Source organism: Sus scrofa, chromosome 18, assembly GCF_000003025.6.
Source record: "Sus scrofa isolate TJ Tabasco breed Duroc chromosome 18, Sscrofa11.1, whole genome shotgun sequence".
Lineage (NCBI taxonomy): Eukaryota > Metazoa > Chordata > Mammalia > Artiodactyla > Suidae > Sus > Sus scrofa.
The window spans coordinates 1,614,399-1,628,415 of record NC_010460.4 but is presented as its reverse complement, the minus strand read 5'-3'; the positions used below and the strand labels follow the sequence as shown (position 1 = coordinate 1,628,415).

The 14,017-nt window shown below is 51.1% G+C and overlaps 1 protein-coding gene across 6 annotated transcripts in view; it reads left to right on the top strand.

Moving 5' to 3' along the window:
* Positions 1 to 14,017, top strand: part of UBE3C (ubiquitin protein ligase E3C) — a 111,821-nt gene that overhangs the window by 25,859 nt on the left and 71,945 nt on the right. For 4 of the 6 annotated variants that reach the window (XM_021079034.1, XM_021079033.1, XM_021079032.1 and 1 more), the window contains 5 exons: positions 1,944 to 2,059; positions 9,077 to 9,234; positions 11,989 to 12,142; positions 12,839 to 13,059; positions 13,489 to 13,643. In XM_021079034.1, the coding sequence (XP_020934693.1) occupies positions 1,944 to 2,059; positions 9,077 to 9,234; positions 11,989 to 12,142; positions 12,839 to 13,059; positions 13,489 to 13,643 (804 nt within the window). The remainder of the gene's footprint in view (positions 1 to 1,943; positions 2,060 to 9,076; positions 9,235 to 11,988; positions 12,143 to 12,838; positions 13,060 to 13,488; positions 13,644 to 14,017) is intronic. The other 2 variants (XM_021079036.1, XM_021079035.1) reach the window with 1 other exon arrangement.

Here is a 14,017-nt window from a genome sequence, read left to right as displayed (position 1 = left end):
CCTCTGCCTTAGCCGCTCATCTTCTCTCCGGATTCCACATCTTTCTGCCTTCTTGGTCGACTCCCTTGTCTTACGGACACACACCCTTGGTTGACTTCCTGAGCCAGGATGTCTAAGAAGGAACAGTTTTTAAAATGCACCTCAATTTAATAAGTAACAACAACAACAAGTTAAGCAAAGTGGATGTTTCGTGTACTTAGAGGTGCATTGGTCGTCGAGGCTCTGAAAAACAGGATCACCGCATGGTCCACTGCAAGCCTCTGTACAGCACGGGGCACAGAGGCCGCCTTTGATGGGAACCGTGAATGGAGCAGAACCTTTAAAACCAGCGAGTCGTCGTGCTCTGTGTCTGAAACTTGCATACTATTGTACATGAGCTAGACCTCAATTAACCAAGTGCTCTGAGGTTCGTGTTAACGTCACGGACAGCTTCGAACACTACCTGACGTGGCTGTGTTTGCAGCCTTCCTGGAGTTTCAACAGTTGCCCTTTATACTTTCATAATGTTTAGTTCCTTACGTCCTATTTCGATGTGTTCATGGGTAGTGCAGATTTTTAGAAAGAACATGTCAGATAGTTCAGGAAGTATTAGTATCCTGCTGGTTCCTGAGCACATGTGGACCTGTAGCTCCCACTACGTCACGAAGAAAGCCTGTGTGTGGCAGACGGACGTCGGAGGCCCTCGGGGTTGTTCCCACCCAGCTTAGGACATACTTGACGTTATCATGCAGAACACCCGTGTTGTTGCTTTGATAACTTTTTTTTTTAAGGACCGCGCCCGTGGCATACGGAGGTTCCCAGGCGAGGGGTCCAATCGGAGCAGTAGCCGCCAGTTTACACCACAGCCACAGCCGTGCAGGGTCTGAGCCTCGTCTGCGACCTACACCACAGCTCATGACAGCACCGGATCCTCAACCCACGGAGCGAGGCCAGGGATCGAGCCCGTGTCCTCATGGATACTAGTTGGGTTCGTTCACCGCTGAGCCACAACCTGAACTCCTGATAACAATTTATATCAAAGAAGCATTGCTGTCAAGGGAGCAACGCCATGAAGATGACAGGCGAAGAACCGGTTGTGTGGCACATGCAAGAGGCTATCTTCATTTTAAGTGATTCCGTCTGTTCTCGTGACGTGAACAAATGGCGAGAAATTCCTTGTTAGGGATTGCGTTTTCAAAGTCGTTTATGGCAGGTGCATTCACTCTAGACAGGCCTCGTGGAGGCAAGTCAGGCAGAACTCTGACTCAGCATTTGCTGAGCTCCACCACTCGTCGTGTCCAGGACAGTGGGCGGTCTGGCCATCCCACGACACAGCTCTGACCGGTGTCTCCGTGTGCAGCCATCTCGAGGCAGGCTTGATAAATGCGGTTGTTCGATATTTGAAGGGCGCACTCTGATGGCTCCATGTACCTAAACACTGTGATAGGCTTCCTCCCATCGAGTTAGATGCCACGTCTGTCACCTCCTTGCCCACACCCGGCCTTTAATCGGGGCTGGCGGGGCTGGACGATTGTCTTTTCTCCCCAAACCGCTCAGCCTTAGGGAACAGCAGGAGCCCAAGGGAGAGGGTGCCGGAGAAAGGTAAGAGGAGGAACGGTGGTCCTTTGTGATGTGTGGTTAGGACTGTGATGCTCGTCTGTTTTCGTCACGCGTTTGTTGATTCTGCAGGTAAATTGCTTGTGTTTCACGTGTAAAACTTTTAAGTACTTTCGGTAATAAATTTAGTAGTTCAGCTTAATGCTGATCCGCTGTTTTAAGATGGAAAATTCTGGATGTGTGTAAACTGCTAACTAAAACCTGACGTAGAAGATTTACTTCTTACCGTGTTTTGAGTATGCGAAGTATCTATTTATCAATTAAGGAGATTTAGGATGTTATGTAATTAGTAAACAGCTAACTTTTTTGTGGGCTGAGAGTTGTAATTGTGTGTTTTGCTCTTTCAGATATGGATGTATCAGAACCTAATCAAACACAGCTCTCTGTTCGTCCAGCAGCTGGATGGATCTGAGAGACTGACGTGCTTGTTTCAGATAAAGAGGCTGATGAGCCTCTGTTGCAGGTAAACACACCGTTGGCACTCGTGTTGCATGGAGATCCCTTGTCGAGAGGAATACCGTCGGGTTCTCATCCTCTGAGACAGTGGCTTTTCCTTTGTCCTTTTCTGAGACTGGGATATTCTCTGTGTTACAGTTTTCACACCTGTCATTCCCCCTGTCGAACACGTGGCCTTCAATACCTTCCAGATGGTGTTTTCTTTCCAGTAGGGTCTGGAATCTTGTGAAATATCGGGTGTTCTGCTTGCCGGTGTGGGGGTCGGCCAACGCAAAGGCCCTCCCCTGGCCGATGCTTCCGTTCTCCGAGGGTCTCCACTGAAACACGGTCTTTCCTCAGGCTCGCGGGGTTGACGGGTGAACTTAAAGCAGCCGCTTGCACAGCTTTCCCGCACTGGGTCTACGAAAGAGCACACTCGAGTGATGTGACATCACTTTCAAATGATTCCGAGCCTTTAGTGTAATTTCCGCGGCCTGGCTGGAAGCCGCTTGTAGGAGGTTTACCTAGGACGGCGCTCGGAACAGTCTCGCTGCCGGACCTCTGGAGCACTGAGCTGGGCCGTCGTGAGAGCCTTTATGAAGAGAGGCTCTGCAAGGTCGCAGACCCCCAGATCTCGTCTTTGACAGCCCTTTTCTTTCCTGAGAAAACCGTACTTTGGAAAACACAGCGAAGGCTTTCTCCTCCAGAGCAGGAGTCTGCAAACCTTTGCTTTAAACGCCCAGGTGGCGGGTGTCTTGGGGCTGTGGCTGCTGTGCTCGCTCTTACGTGCACTTTGCTTTCTCGTACGGCCTCTAGAGCTGGAAGGGGCGCTCTTCCCTCAGGAGCCACACGGTCTGTGGCTGGTGTGGTCCACGGGTTGTAGCTTGTGGACACTTGAGGTACGTTGGAAGGTATTCATTTAGCAAGTTATTTCTTTATGGCCACACCCACGGCCTCTGGAGGTTCCTGGGCCAGGAGCTGAAGCCGAGCCACAGCAGTGACCTGTGCTGTAGCTGCAGCAACGCCGGATCCCTTAACCCGCTTTGCAGGGCCAGGGAATGAACCCGTAACTCTGCGGCGCCCGGAGCCGCTGCGGTCAGGTTCTTAACCCACTGCGCCACAGCAGGAGCTCCTGGCAGGTAATTTTAATAGATGATGACTCAAAGTGTACTTTCTCCTTCTTCCTGCCGACTCTGGGTTTTGGAAAATTTCTACACCAGAAAAGTCGAGAGAATGCCTCGTGCCCTCCTCCGCTCACTCTTCAGCAGTTACCATCGTGCGCCATCATGTCCCCCTCTGCACGGGTAGAGCGCATGGTTCTTCTGAAGCACGTCAGACATCGTGGCACCTCACCCAGGTCACCACCAGGCCCTGGGCACAGCGCAATCTCTGCCCGCTGTCATGCTGTCCTCCCACCTCAGAAAACTGAGAGGAATCCTCCCAGACGGAGGGACATACGCACCCCATATTCACATCTCATCTCTTAGCTCAGAAGTACCTTTCGTGCTTGTTTTGATGACCCTGGCGTCCGTTTGTTTCACCTCTTCCTCTGTCTCCTCTGCTTCCTGTGAATTGGACGTCAGGTCTAGAGGAAGGTTTTTCAGCGGTGTCCTATGGATGTTTTGGGCCGACCCGTGCACTGTGGTTCTGTGCGGCGTGGTCCAGTGTGTCGTCGGGCCCGTCGCAGTGCCCTTGCCCTCCTCTGCCGGGCGCGGGAGGTGCCCCCTCGACCACCCCGTGGGAGCCCCTGACGTCGGGCCCAACTTGATTCAGTCCCAGCACGTCTACGGAGAGTGCTTCAGAGCAGGTGTGTGCGGGCGCATCCCGAGGCCTCTCCCTTCTTAGTGGGGCCAAGAGAAGACGGGGCCTCCGCTCTCCTGTAGGGGGACGTTGCCGACTGTCATCCGAATCCCACCTTTCACCCCGTGGTTTTCACGCGCCATCGTCTCCGCCTAAACCAGCTGTGAGAGCCATGGTTTAGGAAATACCACTTTTCCTAATTCTCCGTCCTGCGGTGTTTGTTCGTTGGTGTTTTGTGAAGAGGTCCTGCCTCCTTTTCCCTTTGGCCTCAGTCGTGCCTTTTTAGTACGAGGGGACAGAGCCCCGAGTCTTCTGGAGCATCTTTGCTTTCTGGGCCCTCAGGGTGGGGGCGCAGCCGCCTCCTCTGGGAGGCCTGGGTGGGGCTCTTCTCTCCACGGAAGCTGGTTCAAGCGTGTGATGATGGTACCTGCCCCGTGCAGGACGTTGGATCGTAGGTGCTTTGGCAAGTGACGGCAGAAGGGGTGTGTGCTTGCTGCTGCTCTTTTAGGCTCCCTGGGAATTCACGGTGACGTTTCAAAGCTAGGGAGGCGGTGTCACGTGACACAGCGGACGTACCCCGGGGTGTGTAAGATACATGAACTAACGGGACAGGGACAGCGATGCCACCTAGCTGGAGTGTGGGTGGGACCCTGGTCCCACAGCGCAGTATTGCAGTCGAGGTCACCAGGCCTGGTCTCACGCTGCGTGTCTTGCCAGCCTCGCGGCCTGATGCAAGTTGCCGGATCGGACTTTCAGCATCCTTCTAAGGTGGGCATAGTGGCCGAGACCAGTCCTGCCAGGCCAGTACTTCGGTTCTCCCCTGGGTGATCGCTGCCGTCTTTCAGGTCATCTCCTTTCCTTGGACCCTCAAGGCATCTGCGTGGGCTCCTGGGACCTCAGGGTACAGGGATTGTTGTTGGCCTTTAGCACAGCTTTTCTTCAAGTGCGCACTTTCTGTGTCATTGTTATTCTGTGCCAACATTGAAGCCAGCTGCAGAGTGGAGTTCCCGTCGTGGCTCAGTGGAAGTGAATCTGACTGGTGTCCATGAGGATGTGGGTTCGATCCCTGGCCTTGATGAGTGGGTTAAGGATCCGGGATCCCCATGGCCATGCGCTGTGGTGTAGGTTGCACATGCAGCTCGGATCTAGTGTGGCTGTGGCTGTGATGTAGGCCAGCAGCTGCAGCTCTGATTCGACCCCTCGCCTGGGAACCTCCCTATGCCTCAGGTACAGCCCTGAAAAGACAAAATAAAAAGAAAAGAAAAAAACAGCTATTTGTCAACTTAAGTAAATTGATTTTGAAAATAAAGGTAATTTTTTTTATAACGTTTGAGAACCTTTAGTTTATTTATTTATTTATTTATTTTTTGTCTTTTTGCTATGTCTTTGGGCCGCTCCCACGGCATATGGAAGTTCCCGGGCTAGGGGTCGAATCGGAGCTGTAGTCACCAGCCTATGCCAGAGACACAGCAACGCTGGATCCGAGCCACGTCTGCAAGCTACACCACAGCTCACGGCAACGCCGGATCGTTAACCCACTGAGCGAGGCCAGGGATCGAACCCGCAACCTCATGGTTCCTAGTCGGATTTGTTAACCACTGCGCCATGACGGGAACTCCTAAAGGTAATTTTTTAAAAAGCTAACAAGGATGGACATTCCTTGCACCTCGTCTTAGGCCAGCATGCGTATTGGCTCATCAGTTCTTTGCTGTTTAAACGCGTTTCTGGGGTTCCTCCCGAGTGCTTGGCTCACCTCTCGTCACTGCGCGTGGCTGTGCCGGGGTCCTGCTCTTCTAGGACTCTTCTGGGAGATGGAGAATCAACACGTAAGCTGGAGATGCCTTGCTGTGATAGAGAGAAAGGTTAAATGATGACAGGCGTTGGGGAGATCACAGGAGGAAAGCGGGGAGTGAGGTCTGGGGGGCGGTGGGCTGGCGGGAGGGCGACCCTGAGGAGGTGCCTTGGAGGGGGCGGGGGCCTGCAGGGCAGATCCCGGAATCTGGAAGGCTCTTTCTGTAGGACTTCGGCTTCCATGCTGAGAGAGGAGGGAAGCCAGAGGAGAGCTTTGAGCAAAGAGTGACATGGCCTGAATTTTCTTTCTTCGGCGACTCTCACAGTGTTTTTATTGTAAAATTTTCAAACTGAAGTGTAGACAAGCAGCCCGTAAGAGCTCCTTGCCTGCCGTCTGGAGTCAGCGGTTTTTAACATTGTTGACCACTGTTCGGGTTTTGCTGGATCCTTTTACAGCAACGTAGTGACATTCCAGTCACAAAATGCTTCGGTTTTATTGCTGCGTCTGTGAAAGTGGCGGGGAGTAGCGTTAACCCACACGCGGGTGGCCCGGCATTCTGGCCTGACACTCCCAGCAAGGGCCACCCTCACGCGCCGAAATGGCTCTGTCGTTCACGTTTCCAAAATATGTTTTGTAGCTCTTTTTCTCTTTCTTCTTTTGTAAAAAAAGGATTGTGTACACATTACCTTGGATGTTTCCTAATCCTTTTCATCTCGAGTGGCCCCTGCTGCCCTACATCTGCAATTTATAATTTTCTGGAACTGCTCTCGCTCGTGTGCTGCAGAGACAGGGGTCCCTGAGAGTCCGCAGGGGTCCAGCCCAGAAGGGATGGTGTTTGGGCCTTGGTGATGGCAGTGGGAGGAACATGCAGTTGGTGGGTTCTGGTAGAGTCCACAGGATTTACTGACAGTCTGGATGTCGGGTTTCAGATACTAAAGTCAGGGATGCGGACCAGCTTTGGGTTTGAGCGTTTAGAAGGATGAAGTAGTTTTAAACCCTAGGAAGCATAAGCATGGGTGAGGTGAAGTGACTTGTGTAGTGAGAGAATCAGGCTGGTGCCTGGGTGGGTGCGCCCCCCCCCATTAGGGTGCTGTGCAGAAGAGGGAGGGGTCCAGGCTCTGGCCTCAAGGGGTGGGGAGTTAGCATAGATGAAGTCGGAGAATTGGTCACGGCGTTGGCGACGCTCAGTATTATTTTCTTATTTTCTAGAAAAGGTGCAATCAGGACTCCTGCACGGATGTGTTTCAGTGATTTTATTTGACTGGTTAATTCATGAGGGAACCAGTGAGATGTTACAGCTGATTCAGATGAGAATTTGCCTTAGGGAATTTATATTCTCTCTCTGACAGAAGCTGTTTGCATTGCCAGGAACAGGAATCATTTGTATAGTCCTCTGTGGCAACCATGTGCATTGCTGTGGGTTTTCCACCGGGGAACGGGCTCCCTGCAGAGGTGCAGAGCAGCTGGGGCGAAGGCAGGACGGGTACTGCAGTGAGTGAGCTGGACGGCCCATGACTGATTGATTGATTGATTGATTGATTGATTTTTTTGCCTATTTCTCAATCTGAGAGTTTTCCAACCAGTAATACCACGGGTCATCTTGATGAGAACAGTGACGGGGGAAGGCCCAGGTGGCTCATGTTTAAGAGTAACTGATCATTTACAGGGAGGGAGCAGAGACGGGGGTTAGGAGTTGGCGAGGGCAGCGGGAACTAGAGGTGAACTTGAGAAAGTTAATAACGTGCTTGTCGAGGATCTGGGGCGGGGCAACACGGGGCGGTGCAGGAGCAGGGGTGCTGGGCTCGGCCTGGCCAGGGGGAGGCAGGGCGCCGTTGGCCTGGGGACAGGCAAGGGCAGTGCACTCAGGTCTTCAGGAAACGAGCAGCCCGTGGCACAGAGTGGGTGCGTAGAAGTGGAGACGTGTGACTGCCCAGCAAGCACTTGCGGTGCTACTCAGCCTCTTCGTGATGATGGAAGTGCAGGCTCGGATCATAGTCGGGTACGGTTGGACAGCCAGCGGAAGAGCTCCCACTTGAGAGTGTTGGCCGTGGAGTCGGGGCTCTCAGAGGCTGCCCCGCACACGGACGGGTTCCTGCCAACCTGAACCCTGTAGCTTCCACACTCCCCAAGGGTTCCTCACCTCGGAACTTAGCAGAGGAAGGAAGCAGCTCCGTTCAGGGCTGTCCTTGAGTGTCCGCACAGCTTATGCACAGCAGGAAGAGCCCAGAAATGGTGGCGACGTTTATCTCCCTGCTTGGGCACTGCCAGCCGTGAAAGGAGCACGTTCTGAACACGTCGGGTGACTCTCAGAAAGAGGCTGCGTGGAGAATCTAGACCTCAGTGTGCAAACTGAAGGACTCCTTGCGTGTGGAACGGAAGAAAATGCAAGCTCGTCTCTCGATGGAAAACTGGGCTGGGGGCCTGGGAGACTGGGGGGCGTGAGCGGAAACTGGGAGCGAGGGGCCGGTCTGGCGTCTCCCTTGCCGTGTGGTGTGTGGCGTCAGAGCTCGCTGGGTCGCCTGCCTTGGATGAGTGCAGATTGCTGCCTGTGCATCGTGTCTCCATAGAATTGGTTTTAAGAAAAGATGTTCTTTCTTTCTTTTTTTTTTTTTTTTGTCTTTTTGTTGTTGCTGTTATTTCTTGGGCCGCTCCCGCGGCATATGGAGGTTCCCAGGCTAGGGGTTGAATCGGAGCTGTAGCCACCGGCCTACGCCAGAGCCACAGCAACGCGGGATCCGAGCTGCGTCTGCAACCTACACCACAGCTCACGGCAACGCCGGATCCTTCACCCACTGAGCGAGGTCAGGGATCGAACCCGCAACCTCATGGTTCCTAGTCGGATTCGTTAACCACTGCGCCACGACGGGAACTCCAGATGTTCTTTCTTTTTAAACGACGCTTAAGTTTGGGACGCTAAGCCTTCTTTTCTGTAAGTCTCAGAGTGAGAAGGGAGTCTCTCGTCAAAATACTAGGTCACGTAGGGCCAGATGTATATTATTAACTGTTCTCCTTAGGGGGTGTTGGGTTGTGGGCACGGGAAGTCCTGAAGGCGTTGTTGAAGGGAAGGCGAGAATAAGACACTTTTAAGGAGCTCGTTATCTGGGTGGCATTCGATGTCGCTTAGGTGAATTAGGCAGCACCCCGTGGATCACGTGCCTCTCACTGCAGTGTGGTCTTTAGTTCTTGTCTCTCTCACCCTCTGTGGTTGTGCATTTTTCACCTCTGGAAACCCAGTGCCAGCGCTGTGTTTGACACGGAATAAGGAGTCCGGAGCAAAGAGTGAATGGCACGCCCTTCGATTATTGTCCTTGCGGCCTGTCTCTTTGCAGAATTTTTGCGGTGTTAAAGCGCAGTGGCTAGACGCTTAGCGCGGTGAAGAGGCTGCTTGGAGGAAACGCTTGGTGACCTCTTCCGCCTAGTGAGTGCAGGTGCTCTTCTTTTTGCTTTTTCCAGGTTACTGCAGAGCTGTAACGATGACAGTTTGAATGTTGCACTTCCAATGAGAATGCTGGAGGTGTTCTCCTCCGAGAATACTTACCTGCCTGTTTTGCGAGATGCTAGCTATGTGGTGTCAGTCGTTGAACAGATTTTGCACTACATGATTCAGAATGGTAAGTCTGGGTCGGCCTCCCTGTGGGACGGGACCGCGGCCGGGAGCCCCCTGAGGACGTGCTGTGCCACAGCTCTCCTCATCTCACGCGCCCTGAACACCCCGGAACGTGTTTAGCTTTGCCTAACCTGTCCTGTTGCTCTCAAGCAAAGCAAGTTCACGTCTGCGTCCAGGAGCTGTGCTGGTGCTCTCACCAGGATCCGGGCCTGCCCTGAGCGCTGCGCCAGACTGGGTGGGCGCAGTGACGCCACAGGCCCAGCAGTAGCGGGCCTTGGCCCCTAGAGGAGAGCGAGGGCGCAGTTTAGCTGGCTCTCCTGCTGCCTCGGTGGCACCCTTCTTAAAGGACTGCGTGACCTGGACATGGTACCCCGGGTCCGAAGTTCCTTACTGCTGAGCCACAGCGGGAACTCCTTGGCTTAGTTAATTTATTTTGTTTTTAAGATTTTTATTTTTTCTTATTACAGTTGATTTACAGTGTTCTGCTGTACAGCAAAGGGACCCAGACATACATATATATGTACCTGGGAGTTCCCTTTGTGGCTCAGCAGGTTAAGAATTGACTAGTATCCATAAGGATGTGGGTTCCATCCCTGGCTCCTCTTCAGTGGGTTAAGGATCCGGCACTGCCATGAGCTGCAGTGTAGGTTGCAGATGTGGCTTGGATCCCGTGTCGCTGGGGCTGTGGTGTGGGCTGGCAGCTGCAGCTCCAATTCCTTCGCTAGCTTGGGACCTTCCATGTGCCACGTGTGCAGCCCTTAAAAGGGGAAAAAAAAAAATTGGAGAAGCCCTACTCAGTTTGTTGAAAAATTAGAGAAACTACTGAGCTAATTAAAAGTAAATTGAAATTTGTGGAATTTGCTCTTTTAAAAAACAAATTAATGGTAATTATAAATTGTCTGCTATATTAATTGATGTATTATATGTGGTGACTTAATGCTAAGCACTGGATGAGGGTTTTTACTTTTTTTTTGTTTGAAAGTGTAAAGAAGACACCTACGAAATAGGCATTATTTTGAAATGTGTCTGCAACTAGGAAATGTTCAGGATCTTACGTAGAAAGTGCTGCCTGCTTCCAGCCATTTTTCATCCGTTTTGATAAATTACTCCCCGATGTTAGTCACCTGTAACATTTCAGCATTCTGTTTATCAATTGGTTCTTGTTCTTGTACACTGTGCTGTGACTTAACATGAAGCTTTTTAACGATTGCAACCGAACCTAATATTCCTTTCATGCTGTGAAGGTAATCTGTACACACATATATTGATGTTAATATATTAATGGTGTGATTCTTAAAAAAATTTTGCTTGATGTATTGAAGAACTTGGGGGGTATGTATGGCTTTTCAGTTTTGTGGCAAAAGAGCTTCCGCACTTTCTTGCAGAGGTTCACTGGTAGTCAGTGTGTGTGAGGTTAGAGTTGGGCGTTCACAAAGCATGTAGTGATGGCATGCAGAGATTTGTTTAGTTACCGAAGCTCAGCTGCAGAGCCTGGAGGACTCTTTTCCAGGATGAAGTGTGTCTTTTGATGTGTGCAGACAGTAATGAGATGCCTACGAGCGCCACCTGAAGGCCATCCTGATACCGTTCAAGAAAGGGGCAAATGTTTCGAAAAGGTCGCCTGACCTGATGCGCAGGTGATAGCCGGGGTTTTGGCCACACCCTCAGGCCATCGGCAACGCAGAAAGGCCGTGCAAGTTGTTTCTGCTTCCAGAGTGTGCATTCCTCGGTGCCCACGTTGGGGTCTTCAGAGAGAACCTTTCCTTTAAGGGGTTCGAGGTCCCCACAGGAGAGGGGGGCTGCAGGTCCTGATGGGCGGTGGGGGCGGGGCCGGGAGTCCTGGCCCCTCGGGAAGCGGAGGTGCTCACGTGGGTTCGCCCCGTGGGCCGGTCAGGACAGCTGAGTGTCGCTGAGGACCGCAGCCGCGGTGGAGCAGAGGGCATCCCAGGTGGTGAAGGCTGTGAGTTCAACACAGTAGTGTTTTAAAAACGACACACTACTTAATTACTTGGAGGGTGCGCAAGAGACAGATTTTTAAAACTCACATTGTATGGGCCTTGCTTGGATCCTGGTTCAAGCAAACTAGGTAAATAAAATTTATTTATTTATTTATGTTTTAGAAATAAGGCTATTATTATTTATTTATTTATTTTTGATCTTGGGGTTTTTTTAGGGCTGCACTCGTGGCACATGGAGGTTCCCGGGCTAGGGCTCAAATTGGAGCTGCAGCCGCCGGCCTACGCCACAGCCACAGCAATGCCAGATCCGAGCTGCGCCTGCAACCTACACCACAGCTCACAGCAACACTGGATCCTTAACCACTGAGTAAGGCCAGAGATCGAACCCACATCCTCATGGTTCCTGGTCAGGTTTGTTGTCACTGAGCCGCAAAGGCAACTCCTTAAATGAAATTTAAAACATGAAACAATTGGAGACTTGAACACTGACTGGGTACTTGTGATGATACTATACGTATAGTATATCATCAGAATACTTATATCTTGGATTGGCTTCCAGATGCGTGGAGGACAGGTGATTGACTGTAGTTGGTGATCATTGATACAGAGTAATGGATACTTGGAGTTTATGCAGCATTTAAGGTGACACGGGTGCTTAACGTGTTTCGTAAAGAGTTGAAGTATTAACTTGAATTAGGACCTGTAGAAATTTATAAAAAGCATTTAAAAACTGACAAGTTTTTTTTCCCTTGTTATAAGAAGAGGTACCAAATTATAAATCTGTTTTTCTTTTCTTTTAGGGTATTATAGATCTCTCTATTTGTTAATTAACAGCAAGCTTCCATCAAGTATTGAGTATTCTGATATATCTCGAGTTCCTATAGCAAAAATTTTGCTAGAGAATGTTTTAAAACCATTGCACTTTACTTACAACTCCTGTCCAGAAGGTGCAAGGTGAGAATGGAATCAATTTACTGATTTTGAAATTTCACAAGATGTGTATCTAACGGTAACGTTGACGTAGGATGCTCTTTTAAACACTGACTTGAAAGTCAAATCTTGGTATATTGGTGTAACTCATTTTAGAGAAAGATGTCCTTTTTCTGTCTGGCCTGCACCCTACTGTAAATTCATGTAATTCTTTTTTTTTTTTTTTGGTCTTTTTGTCTTTTCTAGGGCCGCACATGTGGTACATGGAGGTTCCCAGGCCAGGGGTTCAGTCGGAGCTGCAGCCACCAGCCTACACCACAGCCACAGCCATGCGGGATCCGAGCTGCGTCTGCGACCTACACCACACAGCTCTCGGCACCGCCGGATCCTTAACCCACTGAGTGAGGCCAGGGATCGAACCCACAACCCCATGGTTCCTAGTCGGATTCGTTAACCACTGAGCCATGACGGGAACTCCTAAATTCGTAATCCTGATGACCTGACTGTATTCTCGCTTTCTATTAGCTATCAAAAGATATAAAAACACAACAGAGTTTTTTTTTAAGTAGGAAAGACACAAACTTAAGTTCAGGGTGGTCCAGTTGACATTGAATGCTAAACTTTGATTTAGAAGGCTGTTTTATGAGCCGTTCTCTTAATCAGTGATTTTATGTTTTGATTTTAGTGAAAGTTCCTTTTTCTTTTTTTTTTTTTTTTAAGGCAACAAGTCTTTACAGCCTTCACCAAGGAGGTCTTGGCAGCGCCTTTCACGGAGCAGGTGTTCCGCTTTGTCATTCCCGCGTTAGCCGATGCCCAGACCCTCTTCCCTTATGAGCCCTTTCTGAACGCCCTCGTGTCCGCGGAGAGGAGAGGCCCGGAGGCCAGCGCGGGAGCGCCGTGGCTCTTCTACTTTGTCTTAACTGTCGGTGAAAATTATCTGGGTATGAAATACAAGATGCGCTGTATTCACATCAAGGCGGTGTTAGCAGATAAGTCAGGAGAGGGGGTGCGGGGTGGGTGTCGTCGTCCAGGTGGCCTCTGGGGAGGCATTCTTGCAAGAGCACAGTAGCTGAGGGACTGGGACGTGGCCGCGCGCGTCCCTGGGGAAAGGTTCCAGGCACGGTGACAAGGCCTGAAGTGGATGCGTGGTGTAAGTCCACACAGATTGAAAAGAATCGGGGTTAGGGTTAGGGTTCGGGCTGGCAAGTGCGAGGATGTTGTCCCCATTTACGCTAAACTGATGTCCGTGTTGTAGACTTGAGGCTCCTCCTCGGGAGGGTGGGAGTACGCACATCTGTAGATGAATCGGCACCACTGTAGCTGTAAGTCCTGGTCCCTTTCACTCAGCGTGGTCGCTGCTTGGTTTACAGGGACCCTCTCTGAGGACGGACTGCTGGTGTATTTGAGAGTCCTCCAGGCCTTCCTTGCCCAGTTACCCGTCTCAGCTGCTGGTACAAGCTGTCAGGACTCAGCCAGTGACTCTGAAGACGAGAGTGAAGAGACAGACAAACAGCCGAACACGCCGGTAAGCTCCGGCCCGTGTCAGGGCTCGGATTCACTGTGGGCACCCTCAGCTGACGTTGGAAGTCCTTTTAACTTTGTGTCCTTCCTGGTTTGGTTGTTTGTTTGCTTTTTCGGGCCATACCCGCAGCATATGGAGGCTCCCGGCTAGGAACCTACGCCTAAGCCTACGCCACAGCCACAGCAACGGCAGATCCCACCCGCGTCTGCGACCTACACCGCAGCTCATCGCAACGCCGGATCCTTAACCTGCTGAGTGAGGACAGGGATCGAACCCATATCCTCATGGATATCAGTCGGGTTTGTTAGTGCTGAGTCACAGTGGGAACTCCCCAAATTCACCCTTTTAAAATGACATACAATGCAGTGATTTTTCAG